This window comes from Pan troglodytes, chromosome 19 (genome assembly GCF_028858775.2).
Source record: "Pan troglodytes isolate AG18354 chromosome 19, NHGRI_mPanTro3-v2.0_pri, whole genome shotgun sequence".
Taxonomy (NCBI): Eukaryota; Metazoa; Chordata; class Mammalia; order Primates; family Hominidae; genus Pan; species Pan troglodytes.
Window position 1 is genome coordinate 21,378,671 of NC_072417.2, and position 23,762 is coordinate 21,402,432.

A 23,762-nucleotide genomic window follows, 5' to 3' on the forward strand; every position below is an offset into this window, starting at 1 on the left:
CTAGAAAGTAAGTTCTAGGACAGTAGGGATCATATCTATTTTGTTCACTGCCGATCTGCAGTGTCTAAAACAGTGACTGGTACTAGGCACTAGGTACTATCAAATATGTGTTTAATTAATTCTTATCTCAACTATGTCCCTTAGCTGTGTAGCCATGGGCATACCATTTACCTTCTTTAGATCTTAAATTCCTCATTTGGCCAGGCGTGATGGCTCATACCTGTAATCCCAGCACTTTGGGAGGCCGAGGTGGGAGGATCACTTGAGGTCAGGACCAGCCTGGCCAACATGGCAAAACCCCATCTCTACTAAAAATACAAAAAAAAAATGGTTGGGCATGGTGGCTCATGCCTGTAATCTCAGCACTTTGGGAGGTCAAGGCGGATGGATCACCTGAGCTCATGAGTTCGAGACTAGCCTGATTAACATGGTGAAACCCCATCTCTACTAAAAGTACAAAATTAGTCGGGTGTGGTGGCCCATGCCTGTTATCCCAGCTACTCGGGAGGCAGAGGCAGGAAAATCACTTGAACCCAGAAAGCGGAGGTTGCAGTGAGCTGAGATGGTGCTGCTGCACTCCAGCCTGGATGACAGGGTAACACACCATCTCAAAAAATAAATGAATAAATAAATAAAATTTTAAAAAATAAAAAAAAAAAATTCCTCATTTGTATATGTGGAGTTACATAAGGTAATCTCTTGAGGTTCATTCCAATTCTAGTACTCTTTTTAAAATAATGTACTATATCCTTTTCCTATCTAGCAGGAATTCAGTTTTTTAAGATTCTCAAATAAGCCCATAACCAAAATAAGAACTTTTTTTTTTTTTGAGACAATCTCGATCTGTCACCCAGGCTGGAGTGCCGTGGCACAATCATGGCTCACTGCAGCCTCAACCTCCCAGGCTCAAGCCGTCCTCCCACCTCAGCCTCTTGAGTAGTTGAGACCACTACACGCAGCTACTTTTAAAAAAATTTTTGTAGAGATAGGGTCTCACTTTGTTGCCCAAGCTGATCTTGAGCTCCTGGGCTCAAACGATCCTCCCAACTCAGTCTCCCAAAGTGTTGGGATTACAGGCATGAGCCACCATGTCTGGCCAAGAGCTACATTTTCTACAGAACTATATTAGTGAAAAAGACAGACATTCCAGAGGCAAAACAAATGTCCTATGATATAAAAAGGAATTTCAGATATATATGTCCACAGGGTTCCCAAATTTGCTGAGGGAAAAGCTGCTATAATTATACATGACATTTTAATCTAAAAGCTACTTTAGAATTTTTCTGAACAGACTCCTTGAAGTTCAGTAAATACATCTCCCTCACTTTTATCACTCACCTTGGATATATGAGTTGATACGCAAAGCCCCTCTCACTTTTTAAAAGGTGGAATTAATTTTGGACAACTGCAGAAATTAGAATACCTATAAAGTTAAAGGAATGAAAGAAAATTAAAAACTACCTGTTGTCCCACTGAGAAGGCCTGGTTGTTGAATTGCTGAATAAATTCTGCTGCCATCTTGTCGGTGTCATAAGGGTTGGAGTCAATGCTTTTTTTCTGCAGGAAATCAATCTCGATGGTCATTGTGCCAATACACTGTTTGGCTTTGTCAAATGTATATAAGGAGACTAGGGGAAAAAAAGAAGCATTTTTTAAAAAATCACAGGAGTACAAAATACCTGTAGTGTTTCTAGTAACTAAAAGTTTCACATAAATGAATCATAAACGACTTCACCAAAAATGGGGTTTAAATGGCCTTCACTGGAGGGACACACAGGTACAGGTTTAAAAAATAATAGTCACTAGAGATTTTCTTCCCCATCTGAATTAATTAGAAATATTGAATGGCAGGCCGGGCGTGGTGGCTCACTCCTGTAATCCCAGCACGCTGGGAGGCCGAGGCGGGCGGATCACGAGGTCAGGAGATCGAGACCATCCTGGCTAACACAGTGAAACCCCGTCTCTACTAAAAATACAAAAAATTAGCCGGGAGTGGTGGCAGGCGCCTGTAGTCCCAGCTTCTTGGGAGGCTGAGGCAGGAGAATGGCGTGAACCTGGCAGGCGGAGCTTGCAGTGAGCCGAGATCACGCCACTGCACTCCAGCCTGGGTGACAGAGCCAGACTCCGTCTCAAAAAAAAAGAAAGAAAGAAATATTGAACGGCAGTCTCTCTGTTGTTATCCCTCATCCCACTCTCATCAGGATCACAATCCTCCCCACATGGCCTCTGCATCTTTCTCCTCATTTAATGCAATACAGTATGGGATGCTCCAACACAGTTGGCGTAACATGCTATTTCCAAATAAGATTTTTGTTTGACACAAAAAAACAGCTAAGGTGGGATGTGGATGAATTATTTTGGCCTAAGAAAGTAGGACGCAAGGCAAAAAAAAGAAGCTTGAAAAACAATGTTTCCTAGCGGAATTTGCTCCAGAGCAAGTTAGAGTTTGACATTTCTTTTTTACTACTACAAAAATGTTTCCTGAGCACCTGCTACATCTAGGGAACTACAATAAGTTCTACATGTACACATGTAGATAAGGGCAAGGACGAGGTTTTTAACTCCTCTTCATATTAACAGCATCTAACAGTTTCTTTCAGGTGCTTAATATATTCATGAACTGTTTAAATGAAACAACAATAACAGAAAACCCATGGTCTCCATGCTAATAACAAAGGAGGCAATAAAGCATACATACAAAGCTTTGGGTAAGAAAATTCCTGTTCAAGCCACATAAAAAGTTTTAAAATGAATTTTAGGTTACAATGTAATAAATTTAAATATTAAAGTGTTACACATGATTTTACATCATGTAATAACTGTTCGACCAAAAACCTTTAATTGTACAACTACAACACAGTTTACATATCATATTTTTAGAAAAATATATGTTAAAACAAATTTTGCTAGTGACAGATAATTACAAAGAAGCATTTCCCTAGAAAAAAAAAATTGATTCTTAAATCAGCTCAAAAAGTATACTTACAAATGCCAGTTTATAAACAAACTTTTAAAGCAAAAAATTTTACAGTGCTGTATACTGTAGTGGTACTATTAGGAAAGAGTAGAGTAGGCTACCCAGAAAAGTTCAAGAGGATTTTTGCATTTGAGTTTCCCCAGGAGGGCAACTTGATTACGCCTAGTAAGAAAGAGTCTATTGCTACTCTTCAATAAGGCTTCACACACACACACACACACACACACACACACACACATTTATTTTCCCTTTAGGTTCCCTGAAGATACTTGTCCTAAAATTTACCAATGGCCCCTTAAGGATACAGTAGCAGCTCTCTTAAGCAACCTCCACTGAGCTGAGTCATCAGAAAGCTGACCAACTTTTATCCCTCCAACATATACCCATCAGCCTATGGTTTGCCTAACGCTCAGAGCTTGTAGACAGGAGTTGCTACACATCATGGGTCAACCAAGTTCATTCTGGTATCTGTCTGTGCTAGTTACACTCGTTACAGTTAATTATGAAATATAATTAAATAGTATAAAAACTTCTGAAGGCCTGGTTGTTGAACTGTTATTACAATGACTTTGACATTCTAGAATAGATACTATAAGTTGAAAGCTTTGGGAAAATTTTTTAAATGAAGTGTTTCTTCTAGAAAAAAAAAAATACTGCTAACTAGGTATAAGCATTAAAATTAGAAAAGGTTGGGAGTGAACTCTACAAAAATCCAAGAGGTTTTGGCACTCTCAGATGCTCTACAAAGTCTAAGTTCTCCAGCCATTTCAAAGAAATCCACCTGGAAATTATGGGTAAAGTGTATGCACAAAAGATAATACAGAACTCCAATCCATGGACCACACCTCCAAGAAAAAGCCTTTAACCAACTTTTCACTTAATTACCAGTCCAAGTCACATTGGGTAAGTGAGCTTCTACAGTTCTCACCACAAAAGCAGGTTATAAAAAAAGACTGTTTTTTCACACTTGCTTTGAACAACAGGCATGGCATTTCTGTGAGTTACTGAGGTCAAACAGCAAGAGGTAAACAAAAGAAGTCACTGTGCAGTATTAAATGTCTGTTGCAAAGATTCTAGTGGTTTACAAACAAAGCTGTTCTCTTCAAAGGGACTTTGAGTATGTGTGTTTCAACAGATTCTGCTAGCAATCAGAAGAATCCAAGTAAATAATTTAAGTTGTCTGTGCCTTGATTTGTCACATCTATAAATCAAGACTGAACTAGATAAGTCTTTATGGTCGTTTCACACTCTAAATTCTGTTCTAAACTTATTTCTTAAATTCTAGACCCTTGAGTTATGTACAAGGATTTTCTGTAAACTCTTATTTTATATTTGAGACAGAGTCTTGCTCTGCCACCCAGGCTGGAGTGCAGTGGCATGATCTCAACTCACCGCAACCTCCACCTCCCGGGTTCAAGTGATTCTCGTGCCTCAGCCTCCCAAGTAGCTGGGATTACGGACGCACACCACCATGCCCAGCGAATTTTTGTATTTTTAGTAGAGACAAGATTTCACTATGTTGGCCAGGCTGGTCTCGAACTCCTGACCTCAAGTGATCTGCCTGCCTTGGCCTCCCAAAGTGCTGGGATTACAGGCGTGAGCCACCGCGATCGGCCGATTTTCTGTAAACTCTTTAAATGAAATTGTTTGTATAATCAGATTTCTGTATTTAAAGGGGGACATATACATATTTTAACTACTTCAAAAGCAAAATAACAAAGCCTGAGGAAGGAACATAAAACTCACTGAAGATCAAATAATAAGTTCAAATTTTGGCTAAAAGTTTCAGAATACTCTCCTGTCTCCAATTCTGGATGGCTTGCTCCTTCTTAACATTTCCTAGAATGGCCAGGCGCGGTGGCTCACGCCTGTAATCCCAGCACTTTGGGAGGCTGAGTTGGGCGGATCACCTGAGGTCGGGAGTTCGAGACCAGCCTGACAAACGTGGAGAAACCCTGTCTCTACTAAAAACTACAAAATTAGCCGGGCGCAGTGGTGCATGCCTGTAATCCCAGCTACTCAGGAGGCTGAGGCAGGAGAATCGCTTGAACCTGGGAGGCGAGGCTGCAGTGAGCCAAGATCGCACCATTGCACTCCAGCCTGGGCAACAAGAGTGAAACTCTGTCTCAAAAAAAAAAAAAAAAAAAATCCTAGAAAGTACAGGTTATATGCTGAGTAACTTTGATAGGCAAAAGAGCTTAGTTGTTTCCCTCATGTAGTTTGAAAACATTTATAGGTTGAAATATTAATGTAAAAATGAATATGATGATTCAGCAATTCCATTTCTAGATGTCTGTCCCAGAAAGATGCTAGAACATTTGTCTAACAACACATCTGCAGGGAGGTTCATTGCAGCATTATTTATAGTACTTAAACATTGAAAAATGTTTATCAGTAGGAGAACAATGAATAAAATGTAGTATATTCATAATGTAGAATACTTTACAGCAATTTTTATTGAAATTAAAACTTGGCCAGGCACGGTGGCTCACACCTGCAATCCCAGCACTTTGGGAGGCTAAGAAGGGAAGATCACTTAAGTCCAAGATTTAGAGACCAGACTGGGCAACACAGTGAAACCCTATCTCTACACAAAATTTAAAAATTAGCCAGGTACTGAGGCTGCAGTGAGCCACGACTGCACCACTGCACTCCAGCCAAGTGAGACCCTGTCAAAAAAACAAAAACAAACAAAAAAAACACAAAAAAACAAAAACCAACTTTATGTATATTTATTAAAGATGGACGGCCTGGCCAGGCGTGGTGGCTCACACCTGTAATCCCAGTACTTTGGGAGGCTGAGGTGGGTGGATCACCAGAGGTCAGGAGTTCAAGACCAGCCTGGTCAACATGGTGAAACCCCATCTCTAATAAAAATAGAAAATATTAGCCAGCGTGGGGGTGAGTGCTTGTAATCCCAGCTACTCAGATGGCTGAGGCAGGAGAATTGCTTGAACCTGGGAGGAGAGGTTGTAGTGAGCCAAGATCACACCACTGTACGCCAGCCTGGGCAACAAGAGCGAAACTCCATCTCAAAAAAAGATGGATGGCCCTTGGAAACATAATATTGAGTGACAAAAGTCTACTGCAGAAAGGTTTGTACAGTATAATACCATTTTGTGCATTAAAGACACCAAAACAATATCATAATGTCATAATGCATATATATGGGTGTACATACATATATTCATGTCATCTTCATACTGAGAAATTTGAATAAGTATATTTAAAATATTGGCCAGGCGTGGTGGCTCATGCCTGTAATCCCAGCATTTTGGGAGGCTGAGGTAGGTGGATCATTTGAGGTCAGGAGTTCGATACCAGCCTGGCCAACATGGCAAAACCCCTTCTCTACTAAAAATACAAAAATTAGCCAGGTGTGGTGGCACATGCCTCTAATCCCAGCTACTCAGTAGGCTGAGGCAGCAGAATTGCTTGAACTGGGGAGGAGGAGGTTGCAGTGAGCTGAGATCATGCCACTGCACCCCAGCCTCAGCGACAGAGCGAGATTCCATCTCAAAAATAAATAAATAAAAATATAATTACTACTGACTGTAGTAATGTACTGACTGTAGTTTTCAAATGCATTTTAATTTAAGGCCAATGTTCCTAAATAGAAAAGACCAAACTGTTACAATTTCAAGTGCTATGGGCAGCACCATGGACAGTATCCCAGGCAGCACCACAGTCAGCACCATGGTCAGTCCCAAAGGGACAAGAGTCCTGAAGATTTCATCCTGGATCAAAGAAGATTGAGAATGTTTTCTTATTTTACGGCTAATAGTAATTTAATATAAAAGACTAATAAAGATTTTATAAGCAAAAAGTAAGTGTATCCAGTTCTTTGAATAAACTTGGACTTTACAATAATAGGTGTATATATAGTGGTCAAAACATTAGCCTGTAACACTTAAAATATGGCATTGCCAGATGGAAAGAAGACGGACTAAATGATTCCTCCAGAAGATTCCCTCAGACTAAAATCACTGATTTGACTAAAATGTTTCACCTTATGGAACTCCCATTCCAGAATACTTGAGCACTCCTTCAAACCACACCTCCTATCCTATCTTGGTCTACATCACTACTTAAACCAAACCAGTTTTCTATCTTTATGGCTACATCATCCACATCACTTGGGACCCAAAACCCTACCTTCCCTCAAGCTTACTCCACTTTAGTCCCACCTATCACTGGGTTTTACAATTTTGCTTATTAAGTCTGTTTGAGCCACTTCTTTAAAGATCTGACTTTACAATCCAGATAAGCATTTCTGTTAGCAGAAGAATGCTTTTATAACTTAAACCGCAAAACACATTTCTCAACTCATCAAAATTTATAATCTTGAATTTCTGTATCTTGTCACAATAGAAAATATCTAGATTCAAAGTTTTAAGTACTCTTAGCCTCATATTTAGAAAAATTAATTTATGAAAATTAGAAACCTAAGCTACATACTACCCCACTTTCTCATTAAATTTAACAAGTGTTCGTACTTCCACAAAGAAAAAGCTAACTAAAAATAACCCCAATGTTGGCTGGGCGCGGTGGCTCACATCTGTAATCCCACCACTCTGGGAGGTCAAGGCAGGTGGATCACGAGGTCAAGAGATCGAGACCAGCCTGGCCAACATGGTGAAACCCCATCTCTACTAAAAATACAAAAATTAGCCGGGTGTGGTGGCAAGTGCTTGTAGTCCCAGTTACTTGTAAGGCTGAGGCAGGAGAATCGCTTGAACCCTGGAGGCAGAGGTTTCAGTGAGCCGAGATTGCGCCACTGCACTCCAGCCTGGCAACAGAGCGAGACTCCATCTCAAAAATAAAATAAAATAAAATAACCCCAATGTTTAAATTCCATCTAACTTAGAAAAAATTACAAGTTGCCAGGTTCCTAAATGAGGAGTAGGATAAAAGATGTGTGTGTGTGTGTGTGTGTGTGTGTGTGTGTGTGTGTGTGTGTACAGAGAGAGACAGAGACCCAGAGAGGAAGACAGGGAGCCAGAATGATAAACAAAATATGACAATTGGTAAAGCTGGGTAAAGGTAGTATACAGAAATTCTTCGTATTATTTTTGCAACCTTTCTATAAATACAATTTTTTTTTAAGTTTTAAAGACAAGCAGAAGAAAAGCTGGTTTAATTACACTTGCATTTTCTTTCCTTCCCCTACTGTATCCATGAAGTTGACATAAAATCATCTGACTAAAGACGACTCATACTCCATTTCCTAACTTTGCCACATTGCCTGACACAATGCCACTTTTTGCTTATTAGTTCTTTGGCTTATTATCTATTAGCAGCTTAGTCTTTCCACCCCGCCACCCCCCCAACTGGAAGTCATAAATTGCTTTCCTTGCCTTGAACTATGACGATCTTATCACACACTTCATAAAAGATATAGGAACAGAGGTACCATAACTATTTCCTTCCCATTCTCATAGATGTAACCAGTCTTCTGATACAATGAATGTTTAAGATCTGACCACTAGTAATAGAAAATTGTACAGATCTCAATAACTGTGAGAAAATCACATAGAAAATCTTTATCAGGTGGCTAAAAAATATACCTACCTTCTATTTCTTGCCCAATAGAAAGCCCAGCCCATTTTCTCTGTAAAGGAGAAAAAAAGATACTTAAAACCAAAGCCATCAAAATTAGACAAGAAAAAAAGAGGAATTTTAATGAATTTTAGGAATACACTCAAAGATCAAAACATGGTATGCTATTATGGTTGAACTGTGCTCTCCCCCTCCAAAGTATGTTGAAGTCTTAGCCCCCAACACCTGTGGATGTGACTTTATTTAGAAATACGATCTCTGCAAATGTATCAAGTTAACATGAGGTCATAATGAATTAGGGTGAACCCTAAGCCGATATGACTGGTGTCCTTCTAAGAAAGAGACATAGACACACAGACAGAATGCCATCATGTGATAGCAGAGGCAGAAATTGAAATGATGCAGCTACAGCCAAGGAACACCAAAGGATTGCCGGCAACACCAGAAGCTAAGCACAGAACAGGTTTTTCCCTAGAGCCTTCAGAGAGGGAATAGCTCTACTGACACCTTGATTTCAGACTTCCGGCCTCCACAATGGTGACAGAATAAATCTCTGTTGTTTTAAGCTACCCAGTAATGGTTCTTTGTTACTTACCCTAGGAAAGTAAAGCATGTGCTACAGCTTACATCTGAACATCTGTTTCAAAACGTGCAAAGCTTGCCTTTTGCAGTAAAGCTGGCACCACTGAGGAGGATGTTCCTTTGCACAATATGATGCTACAGAAGGTCTTCACTGTATCAGATCACACTTCAGTGTTCTAAATGTACTGCTGCAGTTAGTTTTACTGTTTGTTACAGTATCTCAAAAAGGAAGACATTCGATTCATGAAGACTAAATTAAAACTGGTCAGAAAATCTATTTTGAAATCCAATCAGGGACTGAAATCATTAGATGGTCATGGCTACTCTTTGTATACTAGCCAGAAGATTTTTAGACATTTACAGCTAGATTTTAGGCTTTCCCAAATCCCTACTGTTTACAATGGCAAGAAGTATGAAGGCAGGCCAGATTGTGTTTAGGCAGGAATCTGGGGTTTGCTTGGTATAGATTCAAAATTAGTAATTACTGATAACACTCAAAGAACAATGAGAAAAACAATTTTTGGTTGAAAATCAGTAGTTCACCTGCCCATCCAAACACTGCAGACTTTGTGGCGGGTAATTTAGAAGACACTGCACTGTGAATATGTGCAACAAGTGCTCTCCCTTGTGGCTTTCTTACCACATCCTGTTTCCCTCCACTCTGCCCTTCACCTCCCCCAGAAGACCTCTTCTGTAAAACCCCATCCCACTTCTGGCCAACCTGAAATTTAGCACCATGCTCGTTAAGCTTAGACTTTAAGTCACAAGGAAGCCACATTTAGGTTCTGTACTTCAATCCCAAAGACAGCTGATATGGTTTGGCTTTGCCCCCACCCAAATCTCATCTTAAATTGTAGTTTCCATAATCCCTATGTGTTATGGGAGAGACCCAGTGGGAGGTAACTGAATCATGGGTGTGGGTTTTCCCATGCTGTTTTCATGATAGTAAGTCTCAGAAGATCTGATGGTTTTATAAAGGGCAGTTCCCCTGCACACGCTCTCTTGTCTGCCGCCATGTAAGACATGACTTTGCTCCTCCTTCGCCTTCCACCATGATTGTGAGGCCTCTGCAGCCATGTGGAACTGTGAGTCCATGAAATCTCATTTTTCCTTATAAATTATCCAGTCTCCAGAATTTCTTCATAGCAGTATGAAAATGGACTAATACAACAGTCCTTAGGGATAACAACAGTAGCTATTGTATAAGGTTGTTTGGAGAATTAAATGAGCTAACACATGCCAAAGTACCTAGAATAGAGGCTGGCCTACAGTGAATGTTGGGGAAATTTTTTTTTTTTTTTTTTTTTTTTTTTTTTTACAAAACAGAGACAAGGAGAAACTGTCACACCTCAAGCTATTGCTAACAATCAGAATCCCAAATGGAACTCTGTAAAAGCTGGAGAACCCTGGAATATCCCAAACTTTTAATCTATAGAAACAAACGTGAAAGTGGTCTGGATAATGAAGAGGCATCAAACAGACAGGTGGAATAGTAAGTGAAAATTTCCTGTAATTTTTGAGGGCTTCAAGAGATCTTCAATAGTTCCTTTTTTTCCCCTTTTTTTTAAGAGACAGAATCTCACTCTGGAGCAAAGGCTGGAGCATGGTGGCACAATCATAGCTCACTACAGCCTCGACTTCCTAGGCTCAAGTGATCCTCCCAACCTCAGCCTCCCAGGTAGCCTGGACTACAGGCATGTGCCACCATGCCCAGCTAATTAAAAAAAATTTTTTTTTTTGTAGAGACTAGTGCGGGGGACAAGGGTCTCGCTATGCTGATCTGGAATTCTTGGTCTCAAGCGATCCTCCTCCACCTCCCAAAGCACTAGGATTACAAGCGTGAGGTACCTGGCCCATCTAATAGTTTTTGTTTTTGTTTTTTTCTTTTTTAAACAGGGTCTCACTTTGTCACCTAGGCTAGAGTACAGTGGCACTATCTCGCCTCACTGCAGCCTCAACTTCCTGGGCTCAAGTGATCCTCCTGCCTCAGCCCCTCAAGAAGTTAGGACTACAGGCATGCACCACCACACTCAGCTAATTTTTATATTTTTAGTAGAGGTGGGGTTTCGCCACGTTGCCCACTGGTCTTGAACTCCTGGACTCAAGTGATCCACCAGCTTTGGCCTCCCAAAGTGCTGGGATTACCAGCATGAGTCATTGCACCCAGCCTAATAGTTCTTAAATGAGTGTTTGATCTCTTTCTCTAAACCTTCAGGGAAGTCAACCAATGCTCATTAGCATACTAGGAGGAGGTAGGAATTCCATTTACATTACTTAGGACTGGGGACAGTCAGCAGCCTGAGTAAAATGATAAGGGAGAAGAGGATACAGACTAGTATTCTTGGTGCTTTATATTATGTATGATGTGCCTGGGACAGCACTAAGCAATCTAATTCTCTGGATTCCACAGAATCCATCAACAGTTGTAACTGTAATCACAACCCATCCAGTTGTTATGGGAGCCTAGCAACTTATGTTGTAATTTGAGACTCTTTCCAAATTCTTTAGTATAACGCCATCACATTATAAAATCACCATTCTTAGATATCAACTTCACAAATAAAATGTTTTCTATCTTTTCTATTACCCTGGCAGTTAACATTAAAATAACTTGACGCTTTATGTGATAGCTGACTGATTTTACTGCAAAATCTTTAAAAATTAGGAAAAAAAAATCAAGCCAAAAGAAGGCAGCCATAGCAAAAACTGGCAATTAAGAATCTGTCTTTAGGTTGGGCATGATGACTCACACCCTATAATCCCAGCACTTTGAGAGGCCAAGGTGGGAGGATTACTTGAGCCCAAGAGTTAAAGACCAGCTTGGGCAACACAGTTAAGACACCATCTCTACAAAAAATGTTAAAATTAGTCAGGCACAGTGGTACAAGCCTGTAGTCTCAGCTACTCGGGAGACTGAGGTATGAGAATTGCTTGAGACCAGGAGCCATGATCGTGCCACTGCACTCCAGCCTGGGTCTCAGAACAAGACCCTGTCTTAAAAAAAAAAAAGAAGACTATATCTTTAAATTCCTTATATAATACTTAGATATTTTTCTTCAATATGAATCAATACAGTCACAGGGTGATGCTTGCTTAAAATGAACAGATTATTCATATTCTATGACTTTCAAAAACAGAAGAGAACAAATTAACATCTGAGTTACCTGAGGTAAACTGAATGCAATGCTCCCTGGAACCACTGATGGATGTGTCTTCAGTGTAAATGTGTACCTGTGATTGGGAGAGGTCCTCACAATCACATGCCTAAAGGACAGAAACACAGTTAGTACTCCACATTGAAGGAAATGAAGAACATAATTTCAAAATGTATTTCTTGTCAAACTGATATTTAATGAGTATCAGGTGGAAACGACACTATCTGTGTCTTGAAGAAATAGAACCACAAATTTAGTTTCCCAAACTATCAGCAATCCCAAATGTTTTCCAGATATAAGGAGCACCTTGGGTCAAACACTCATCAAGTAGAATCCAGCCAAAATACCATCCAAAATACCAACTTCCTTACATTTCCAGTTTACATAAAACTGAAGCCAGTGATTTAGAGTCCTTGATATCAAGTAAAAACTAGATGCATTTCCTCTCCTGAGAATTACTTCACATCCTAATAAGGAGAAGAGAGCCAAAGATAAAAGAGCTAGGATATAGCAATCAAAAAAAAGTTAGTTTTTAGACTACTCATTAAATTTATTTGCAGACTCTCTCAACAGGCTAAAACAATAACAACCTACAAAATAAAAAAAAAGATTTAAAAAATTCCCAAAATACATCAGCTTTCATGTAGATATCAATATTTACTGTTTTAAAAAATTTTGTGCTAATTCCCTGTTCAGAAATTACCTGTAAATTAAAAAAAAACAGTCCTCTCATGATAATCTCCTATACCAGGTAACTAAAAAGTGCTATGTGTAAGATAGAAGCTTCAAATCCTGTTATGCAGCAGCAGTATCTTTTTTTTTTTTTTTTTTTTTTTTTTAATACATGTGGTCTTGCTATGTTGACCAGGCTGGCCTCAAACTCCTGGGCTCAAGAGATTCTCCTGCTTCAATCTCTAAAGTAGTTGGGACTACAGGCATGCCCTAACATGCCTAGCTCACTATCTTTTTAAACGTTATCTTTTCAGAATGCTGTAATTTTTCACATCAATGGCTAATGTTTCTATACATATTTTTTTGCCACTAGAACACATGTTCCTTATATCAACTACATTTTGAGTAACCCCACCATGAGTACAGTGAACATTTAACATATGTAAAAGAATTCCACAAATTCTCACGTTGATTATCTATACTTCAGTTTATCTGTTGAAAATCCTGTGCTCAATTTAGCATCACAGAATGTTTAGCACTGGAAACAATGTTAATATCACCATATAGTACAGCCTCTTACTCTGAAGCTGGAAACCAAAGATGATTAGCATTTCTAACTCTGTGAAACTCAGGTATTTCACAGATAACATTTTAAGAAAAATGCTCAGTTAAAACCCTACCACCTTGCCTCTTATTTCCCTACAGCCCCTTCATCTCCTTATCTGTACCAATCTCAGAAGCATATGGATGGCACTGAACTTGCAGCAGGGTCTTTAGAAGTCCTGGCAGTGCGGTGATATAATAAATCAGTTAAAATATTGCAGTTAAAATAAATTACAATGCAAAATGCCTTTAAGGATTCTACATTTGCTTTGCAGCTTCCAATTTTCTTTTTCCTTTACTTTTTTTTGAGACAGAGTCTCGCTGTGTCACCCAGGATGGAGTGCAGTGGCGCGATCTCGGCTCACTACAGTCTCTGCCTCCTGGGTTCAAGTGATTCTCATGCCTCAGCCTCCTGAGAAACTGGGACTACAGGCGCACACCACCATGCCTGGCTAATTTTTATTTTCAGTAGAGATGGGGTTTCACCATGTTGGCCAGGTTGGTCCCAAATTCCTGAGCTTAGGCAATCAGCCTGCCTTGGCATCCCAAAGTACTAGGATTACAGGCGTAAGCCTCCATACCCAGCCCATCTTCCAATGTTCATGTCTCTTGGATTATCATGGTAATAATAATCATAACAGCTAATATTTACTAAGGGATTGTTAACATGTTGGGAACTGTTCTAAGTGCTTTATTTATGTAACTCAATCTTCATAGCTACCTTGAGGAAGAGATCATCTCCATTTTACAGATCAGGACATAGAGGTACAGAAATGGTCACACAGTTTGTAATTGGTAGAGCCAGGAAAACTCAAACAATCTGAGTTTGCCAGAACCAAACACCTAACAACTCTGCCATATATGATTCATACAACCAGTATGTTTAGCTCTACTAAGAAAACTGATGAAAACTAGAGTTTTATACATAAAACATTTTTAAAACATTATACAGTATTTATCAAAGTTTGACACAGTAATGATTCAAATACATAACTTTTTCTCATCTTCTCCATTTTCCAACTCAGCAAGAATTTTTTAAAAATATTTTCCAACGTTTCCTAAAAATGACTCTCTGGAAGTTTCCCGAATGCCACTTAGCAGGTTAAAAGAAAACAAAGTCAGATACTCACTGGCCAGACTGGAAATCCTTTTCATTCACAACTGCACAATTGGTTAAAGATAATTCATCTGTAGGACATCTTGCCGCTTGCATGCTCTGTAAGAATCAATGATTAGGAAAATCAAATTAAGTCATGTTCTATTCCCTTAAAGAATATTTTATGCCTTTCTGTCCTCTCTTCATCACTCTCATTGCTATAATGAACATCTATTATTTTTGACTCCCAGCATCCCTTCCTCTGCATTAAGAGCAAACCCTTCCTTTGGGAAACTGTTCCTTTCCCATTCCATGTGGTTTAGTGAGACTGCCAGTCAGCACACATGCAACCACATCTACTCTATCCCACCCACAGGATTTTATATATGCTGGCGCTAGACCAAAGGCATTCTTCTCCAAGCCAGAGCACCACAAGGAGGAAGATTTTCCACTCTAAAAGGGTAAAACTATCACAGAGACACAGACAAGCTAATAGATAACCTGGAAACACAGATCTGGCAACCAAGTTCTTGAGACCAGTCCTGAACATTAGTTACGAGCCAACAAATTTTTTTTGCTCAAGCTTTTTTGAATTAGCTTTCCATATCTTCCAAAGAATCTTGACTAATAAAAATGCACTGAAGTAAATTCAATAAATTTGGTAAACTTATGTATCAAATTTTATGTATATTATCAAAAGTATATTATGAAATGTTATGCATATTATAAAGAGTATACTATGAAAAAGTATCTTTTTATAAGAGATCCCAGGTGGCTACGAACTGTATCTCCTATAGATTGAGAAAAACCATCTTCCAAATGTCTTTCAACAAAAATAATTACAGACTATATTTAAAAAAAAAAAAAAAACAGCCTTTTTGGTCAATAGCAACTAGCAAAATGTTCCTTTATATAATATATTTAACCAATAACCCTTCCATGATTCCCTAGGGTTTCCTAGTGAGCTATGACAGGTAGTCATAGTCTATGACTGAACGGTTCATTCTTCAAACCTCAAGCCAAAGCTGATTTTTTTTTTTTTGAGATGGAGTCTCGCTCTGTCACCCAGGCTGGAGTGCAGTGGCGCGATCTCGGCTCACTGCAAGCTCCGCCTCCCGGGTTCATGTCATTCTCCTGCCTCAGCCTCCTGAGTAGCTGGGACTACAGGTGCCCGCCACCATACCCAGCTAATTTTTTGTATTTTTAGTAGAGTCGGGGTTTCACCGTGTTAGCCAGGATGGTCTTGATCTCCTGACCTCACAATCCGCCCACCTTGGCCTCCCAAAGTGCTGGGATTACAGGCATGAACCACTGCACCCGGCCAGGACGATTATTCTTAAATGTGTCTCCCAAATATAAATTTATAGAGGAAAGTGAATTATTTTTGGCTTTGCTTTTATTTTAACTAAAAGGCCAGTTTCAATATCATTATCCCTGTTGTTTAGGGCATTAGTCTCCAAAGTGGGATATGTGTACTTGAAGGGTGTTTGTATTATACGATAATCCTTTGGGGTATAAAAATAAAATATTAGTACTGGTATTTATATTGACTTTACACAATTTCTTATTTATGTGTTGTTTTGTTTTTTGACACAGTCTCTCTCTGTTGCCCAGGCTGGAGTGCAATGGTGGATCTCAGCTCACTGCAATCTCCGCCTCCCTGGTTCAAGCGATTCTCATGCCTCAGCATCTCAAGTAGTTGGGTTACAGGCGTGCTCCAGCTAATTTTTGTATTTTTGGTAGAGACGGGGGTTTCATCACGTTGCCCAGGCTGGTCTCGAACTCCTGAGCTCAGGCAATCCGCCCGCCTCAGCCTCCCAAAGTGCTAGGATTACAGGCGTGAGCCACTGCGTCCAGCCACACCATTTATTTATCTATTTATTTATTTATTTTAATTTGTTTGAGACGGAGTCTCACTCTGTCACCCAGGCTGGACTGCCCTGGTGCGATCTCGGCTTACTGCAAGCTCCGCCTCCCGGGTTCACGCCATTCTCCTGCCTCAGCCTCCCAAGTAGCTGGGACTACAGGCACCCACCACCACGCCCGGCTAATTTTTTTGTATTTTCATCAGAGACAGGGTTTCACCGTGTTAGCCAGGATGGTCTCGATCTCCTGACCTTGTGATCCACCCACCTCGGTCTCCCAAAGTGCTGAGATTACAGGTGTGAGCCACCGCACCCAGCCCATTTTTTATTAAAGATGAACCTCACTCTACGTGTCTACTCTACCTTAAGATATAATCTGATGGCACGAACAAAGTCCTCATAATCCACCAGGCTTTTAAGTGTTCACTGCAAGAGTTAAACATCTATAATTTTTCCACCTATGTCTAAAGTCACAGGCTATTTAATGTGACACTTCACAAAATTGTACGAAAGTTAGTGTCGAAACTGCTAAGGTTTCCCTAAAAAAAGCCATGGACCATAGCTGAAATTATACACAGAAATAAAAATGGTGACAAACTAAATGTATTCTTTTATTGGTAAGTATAGTCAAAAGCTCTTAGAAAACCCTAAAGACTTGAAGATATCAGGACAAATACAGTGTGGGGGGTTTGCTATACAATTGGATAAAAATACAGATGATTCTTTCATCTTAGGGTATTTGCTGGGTAATTATGAAATATACAGGAAATACAATTTTGTAAGATACCAAGGAACAATGTATTAAAAGGGAGGTATTCTTAACTGTAAATGAAACAAGGTGCTTTATGGGAAAACTGTAACCACTGATGAAATGACTGCTTTGACTGGAATTTTAAAAAAGAATTCTGGCCAGCTGCGGTGGCTCACGCCTGTAATCCCAGCACTTTGGGAGGCCGAGGCGGGTGGATCATGAGGTCAGGAGATCGAGACCATGCTGGCTAACACGGTGAAACCCCGTCTCTACTAAAAAATACAAAAAATTAGCCAGGCGTCGTGGCGGGCACCTGTAGTCCCAGCTACTCGGGAGGCTGAGGCAGGAGAAAGGTGTGAGCCCGGGAGGCGGAGCTTGCAGTGAGCTGAGATCGTGTCACTGTACTCCAGTCTGGGCAACAGAGCGAGACTCTATCTCAAAAAAAAAAAAAAAAAAAAGAATTCCAGAACAAAGTTACAGTGATAGCATCTGATACAAAAGCCTTTAACGGCTTCATTCACAGGTAAACTATTGCTGCAATTAAGTCAGAACAAGGTACCTCAGATGTCACTGAGGTTAACTGTATGAATATAGAATCTTCCTATACTCTGGGAGATAGTAGCCACTGAATTTTTTTTTTTTTTTTTTTTTTTTTTTTTTTTTTTTTTTGAGAGAGAGTCTTGCTCTGTCGCCCAGAATGGAATGCAGTGGCGCATTCTCAGCTCAGAGTAGCTGGGACTACAGTTGTGTACCACCACTTCTGACTATTTTTTGTATTTTTAGTAGAGATGGGGTTTCACCATGTTGGCCAGGCTGGTCTCAAACTCCTGGCCTCAAGTGATCCACCTGCCTTGGCCTCATAATCTTTTTTTTGTTTTTAAATCCACACAGATTCACTAGTTACCACAAGAAATGTATTTAAAAGATTTGTTAAATGTAGATGAGTTACACAATTTTTTAAAAATAAAAAGACTAGAGTTCCAAACTTGCTAAATATTTCTGAGGAGGTTATAAGTAGTATGCTACCAAGAAGATATTAAAAAACAAAAAAACTCACTCTGCCCCTACAAAATAAAAATGTTTAGCAACATGTCAGAATTATTTTCAGCTTTTCCAGAAAAAAGAAAAAGAGAAAAAAATCGGCCAGGTGCAGTGGCTCACGCCTGTAATCCCAGCACTCTGGGAGAATGAGGCAGGCGGATCACCTAAGGTCAGGAGTTTGAGACTAGCCTGGCCAACATGGTGAAACCCCATCTCTACTTAAAATACAAAAATTAGCCGGGCGTGGTGGCGGGCACCTGTAATCCCAGCTACTCGGGAGGCTGAGGCAGGAGAATCGCTTGAACCCAGTAGGCGGAGGTTACAGTGAGCCAAGATGGCACCATTGTACTCCAGCCTTGGGGACAAGAGCGAGGCTTCATCTTTTAAAAAAAAAAAAAAAGAGAGAGAGAGCAAGAGAAAAAAAAATCTTTCCTAATACAGCATTTCAAAATTGGATAATTGGAAACATTTCCATTGCTAAGTTATTCTGCTGTTGAAACAATATATACAAAATCTAAAAAATAAAGACACCAAAAACTCGTATCTTCATGCTTTATAAAGTCAGAAACAGAATATTCTAAAACTTTTTAAAATATCTTCTAAATGAAGACTTACAGTGATTTTTGGAACCCATTTATTAGCACAATAAAAGTATAATATATTTTTATTAATCTGCAAGAAAAACTAATAGATGGATATTTACCAGCCACATTTCAATAAAACATTTCCATAAATAGTGAATAAGTTTGGAGAAAGAAAGAATATGATTTAGAAAGTGCAGCCAAATTCTTCCATTTTGATCCAGGCTTTGACTGCCATTAAAGTATCAAAATAAACTGAATTTAGAAACAGCCCTCTGAGCAGCTGTATCACATAATATTAAATGAAGATTTTAAATAATGATGTACCACTTTACTTTCTGGGTTTTTTTTTTTTTTTTTTTTTTTTTTTTGATGGAGTCTTGCTCTGTCGCCCAGGATGGAGTACAGTGGCATGATCTCAGCTCATTGTAACCTCCGCCTCCCAGGTTCAAGCAATTCTCCTGCCTTACCCTCCCAAGTAGCTGGGATTACGGGCATGTGCCACCATGCCCAGCTAATTTTTGTATTTTTTAGTAGAGATGGGATTTCGCTATATTGGTCAAGCTTGTCTCAAACTCCTGACCTCAAGTGATCTGCCTCCCTCAGCCTCCCAAAGTGCTGGGATTACAGGCGTGAGCCACTGCACCCAGCCTACTTTCTGTATTTTCAGTAAAATTAACACTGTGAGAATATTGTACATGCCATCTTTAGCTCATCCTTTTAATTTTTTTTGTTTTCTATACATGTTCTACTGCATATATAACTTTGAGTACTACATATCATCTATAAACAAATATTGGCATATAATCAATATATGATACATAATCAAAACATTTTTTACTTATGAGATTCATGATCAAATGTTTGGAAATCACTAATTTAGCACAAGATGAATAAAGTCTAGGTCACAAGTCTCCTTTGTGAATGAGACAGCATTTATGTGTTCAACAAATGTTGACAGCATTTTGCCCAGTCACAGCTTGATCAGCCATATGACAGAAATGTACTGAACTTTTTCAGTTTCCCACTTTCCCAGGGTCATTTTCACCTGCAAGCTTCTTTCTTTTATATAATCTCCACCACTAACCCCTGTTCCATCCCTGGACAACTCCCACTCATTCTACAATTCTCCACTTAGACACTACTTTTTCTGGAAGGCATTCCTAGACACCTACCCCTCCCCACTAAACTGATGAAATAAACTTCAAATGGAAGCACTCAACTATAATTTTATTCTGTCTACATGTTTGCACTGCATATAAGACACTAAACTTCTCAAAGACTGAGACTATATCTTGCTCACATATGTAGTTCCCAGTGTTAGTACAGGGCCTAGTACACAGTGAATACTCATTAAATGTTTGTTGAACACAAAAATTTATAGATCAATAAAAATCTGTCTCAACTGCAGAATAAACAATCCAAAGAACATGTAACAAAGGACTGATCATCTCAAGGTTATTTAGGAAGTGATAAAATTGAGCTAAAATGATCTGATAGTTCAAAATATACAGAACGATATAGCTAAAGTAATAAAATAAATTTACAAAATGCTGTTAACTCTTTCATTTATAAACTTATTTGTCAAGTGTCCTTCAAAAGGAGTGAAAAAATCCACAGAAGTCATCTGGCTGGCCAACCAAAACAGATGCTGTGAACAAAAGGCCTCCCTACTGGAATCCAGAAACATCTGTGTTTTTATGGTAAGCCAAGCATGGTATCTCATTTTTTCAACGAAGTATAAGTCTCTATAAATAGTAGCTGTCTACTCACCACAGCAATGCCAAGGGAAAATTCCACAATTTTTCTAACATTGACCTTGCCCCTAGGAAACAATAATGAAAGCCAACCACTACAGTCATGCAGCTATTAAGAAATGAAAGTACAGGCTAGGTGCGGTGGCTCACACCTATAATCTCAGCACTTTGGGAGGCCAAGGTGGGAGGACTGCCTGAGCTCAGGAGTTCAAGACCAGCATGGGCAACATGGTGAAACCCCATCTCTACTAAAATACAAAAAATTAGCCGGGTGTGGCAGTGTGTGCCTGTAGTCCCAGCTACTTGGGAGGCTAAGGCAGAATTGCTTGAACCCAGGAGGCAGAGGTTGCAGTGAGCTGAGATTGTAGATGACCAGCTGGAACAGCCACCCTTGTTGGACACTGTTTGATTCAGCTTTTTATTAATATGCAGTTCTGAGATGGCATCCTTATGCACATGCCCATGTATTTCCTTAGGTCAGGTCTATAGATGTGGAAGCCAGGTCTCACGCGTTGGGTATGGCTGTCACCCTGAAGATACCGCAGATCGCCAACATCACATTCCCCAGTCCCCATCTAGTGGCCTCCAGTGGCCCATCTACTGGGCCAGCAGGGGCCAGGAAAGGAGAAGAGGGAGACCGGTGGGGCTGAAGGCACCGGTGCGTCTGTGCAAGAGGAGGAAGCCCTGTGAGAGGGCAGCAGCCTCCGGACTGGTACAAGCGATTCTCCTGCCTCAGCCTTCCGAGTAGCTGGGATTACAGCAAAAAATAAAATTATTTGCTTATCTTCATCAAAGAAACTGGGGTGATTTAATCAGGACTCTTCTGGACAACACTGCACAGTTTTGGAATTTAAATCACATACTTTCATCCAAACGTCCACTTTAAAAACTGGATTAAAGTACGCTTTACTATTTACTAAATAATTTAATAGGGCAAAATAAACAGAAAGAAAAATAGTGTGGCATCTGACCAAAAGAGCTCATTACCAAACAGCTTCCCCTACCTGAACTGTCACCCTTATGAATCCACTGGTTCTTCTTCTGTGGTGCTCTAGGCTTTGGTTTCATTTCTCCCACAGGAAAGGGAAGGACTGAAAACACAAACCTGCCCCAGGGCCAGCTCAGCTAACAGGTCTCACTCAACTACTTCTTGCTAGAGGATCTTTCCTGAAAAATAACATTTCGGAACTACACTGTTCGGTAATCACTAGACATATTTCACTATTAAAATTAATTTAAAGTTAAATTCAATTCTTCAGTTGAACTAGCCCTACGTTTCAAAAGCCACCTGCGGCTAGTGGTTATCACTGCAGAAAGTTTCATCGGATAGCACTAGCCTAGAATAATGCAAGAAAGGCCATCAGTACTAATCTTCAGGCCTATGGAATCCCTCTGTGCTACATATTCCTATAATAATAATTTCTGTTAAAATTCTGAAGTCACATGTGACTAGAAGTGATGGGGTAGAAATAAGTTAAACTTACATGTCCTATAGTTATCTCTTGAAAAGCCTTTAGGGATATCCTTGACATTATCTATCTCAAACTAATAACTGTTCACATAGATGAACCTCCTGCCTGGCATCCCTTAGAACTTTAAAATTCCTTTACAAGTTTATAATGAAAAGAAAAACAATTCCCATTTTGGTCTTTTGGGGGGAAAAGCATGCACAGAAAAATATAAAAGGCTGACAACTTTCAATATCGGCAAAGATGCAATGCAGTTTCTACAAAGTTAATGTGACCCATCAAGTGCACCCCTAGGTTTTTAGTCAAAAGAAATGAAAATATATCCACACAAAGACTCGCACACAAATGATCACAACAGCTGTACTCATAATAGCCTAAAAATGGAAACAACATGAATGTCTACCAAAAGATGAATGAATGAAGAAATTATAGGAGAGCCATACAATTGACTACTACTCAGAAATTAAAAAGAAACTAGTCCAGGTGCAGTGGCTCATGCCTGTAATCCCAACACTTTGGGAGGCCGAGGCAGGGGGATCGCCTGAGCCCAGGAGTTCCAGACCAGCCTGGGCAACATGGTGAAACCCTGTCTCTACAAAAGATACAGAAATTAGCCAGGCGTGGTGGTACATGCCGGTAGTCCCAACTACTTGGGAGGCTGAGGTGGGAGGACTGCTTGAGCCCAGGAGTATGAGGCTGCAGTGAGCTATGATCACACCACTGCACCCCAGCCTGGGCAACAAAGCAAGACCCTGTCTCTACAAAAACATAAAAACTAAACTTAAAAAAAAGATACACACTAAACTGTTAACAGTGGTTACCACCAAGGAGAAAGACAAGAAAATGTCTTTACAATTCTGAACTCTTTACAATTCTGTAAAACTCTTTACAATTCTGAACTGCTGGAACTGTTTTTACAATAAACTTTGTCTCACAAAAATCATTTTAAATATAGAAAACTTTTATGTGTAATTTTTTCCCTACAGCATTATTTTAACAGTGATGAATTAGGAGTAACCTAAAGGTCTCGTTTCAAAGTAATGGTTCTGTAAACTACAACGTACCCGCACTTGATTATAATATCATATAAGGATCAAAATCCTCATAACACACTAAGGTAGGGTTCATATCACAGAATTGTATACAGAACTTTTACTTTACAGCATTTTTTTTTTTTTTTTTTTTTTTTTTTTGTGAGGCAAGGTCTGGCTTTATCACCCAGACTGGAGCGCAGTGGCGCCATCTCAGCACACTGCAACCTTTGCTTCCCTGGCTCAAGCCATCTTCCCACCTCAGTCTCCCGAGTAGCTGAGCTACAGGCAAGCACCACCACACCAGGCTAATTTTTGTATTTTTTGTAGAGATGGGGTTTCATCAGGTTGGCCAGGCTGGTCTCGAACTCCTGACCTCAAGTGATCTGCCTGCTTCAGACTGCAAGTGTGAGCCACCACGCTCAGCCTTAAAGCATTATTTTTTAAAAAGTATGGCAAACCAACTAAATGGAAACACACCAAAATGTGAAAAACAACTGACTGGATAACGAAACTATGGGTGATTTCCAGCTTTCCACACTGATTTTAAACCTCATATATGAAGTTTTCAGGTGTATCTGGTTCTATTTCTGGGTTGGTTGTTCTACTTCATTAACTATTTG

At 39.7% G+C, this 23,762-nt stretch overlaps 1 protein-coding gene across 3 annotated transcripts in view; it reads right to left on the reverse strand.

The window, feature by feature from the left end:
• Positions 1–23,762, reverse strand: part of NSF (N-ethylmaleimide sensitive factor, vesicle fusing ATPase) — a 166,489-nt gene that overhangs the window by 118,130 nt on the left and 24,597 nt on the right. For all 3 annotated transcript variants that reach the window (XM_511626.7, XM_054671317.2, XM_054671318.2), the window contains exons 2-5: positions 14,679–14,764; positions 12,283–12,382; positions 8,549–8,588; positions 1,462–1,628 (exon numbers count right to left, since the gene is read on the reverse strand). In XM_511626.7, the coding sequence (XP_511626.3) occupies positions 1,462–1,628; positions 8,549–8,588; positions 12,283–12,382; positions 14,679–14,764 (393 nt within the window). The remainder of the gene's footprint in view (positions 1–1,461; positions 1,629–8,548; positions 8,589–12,282; positions 12,383–14,678; positions 14,765–23,762) is intronic.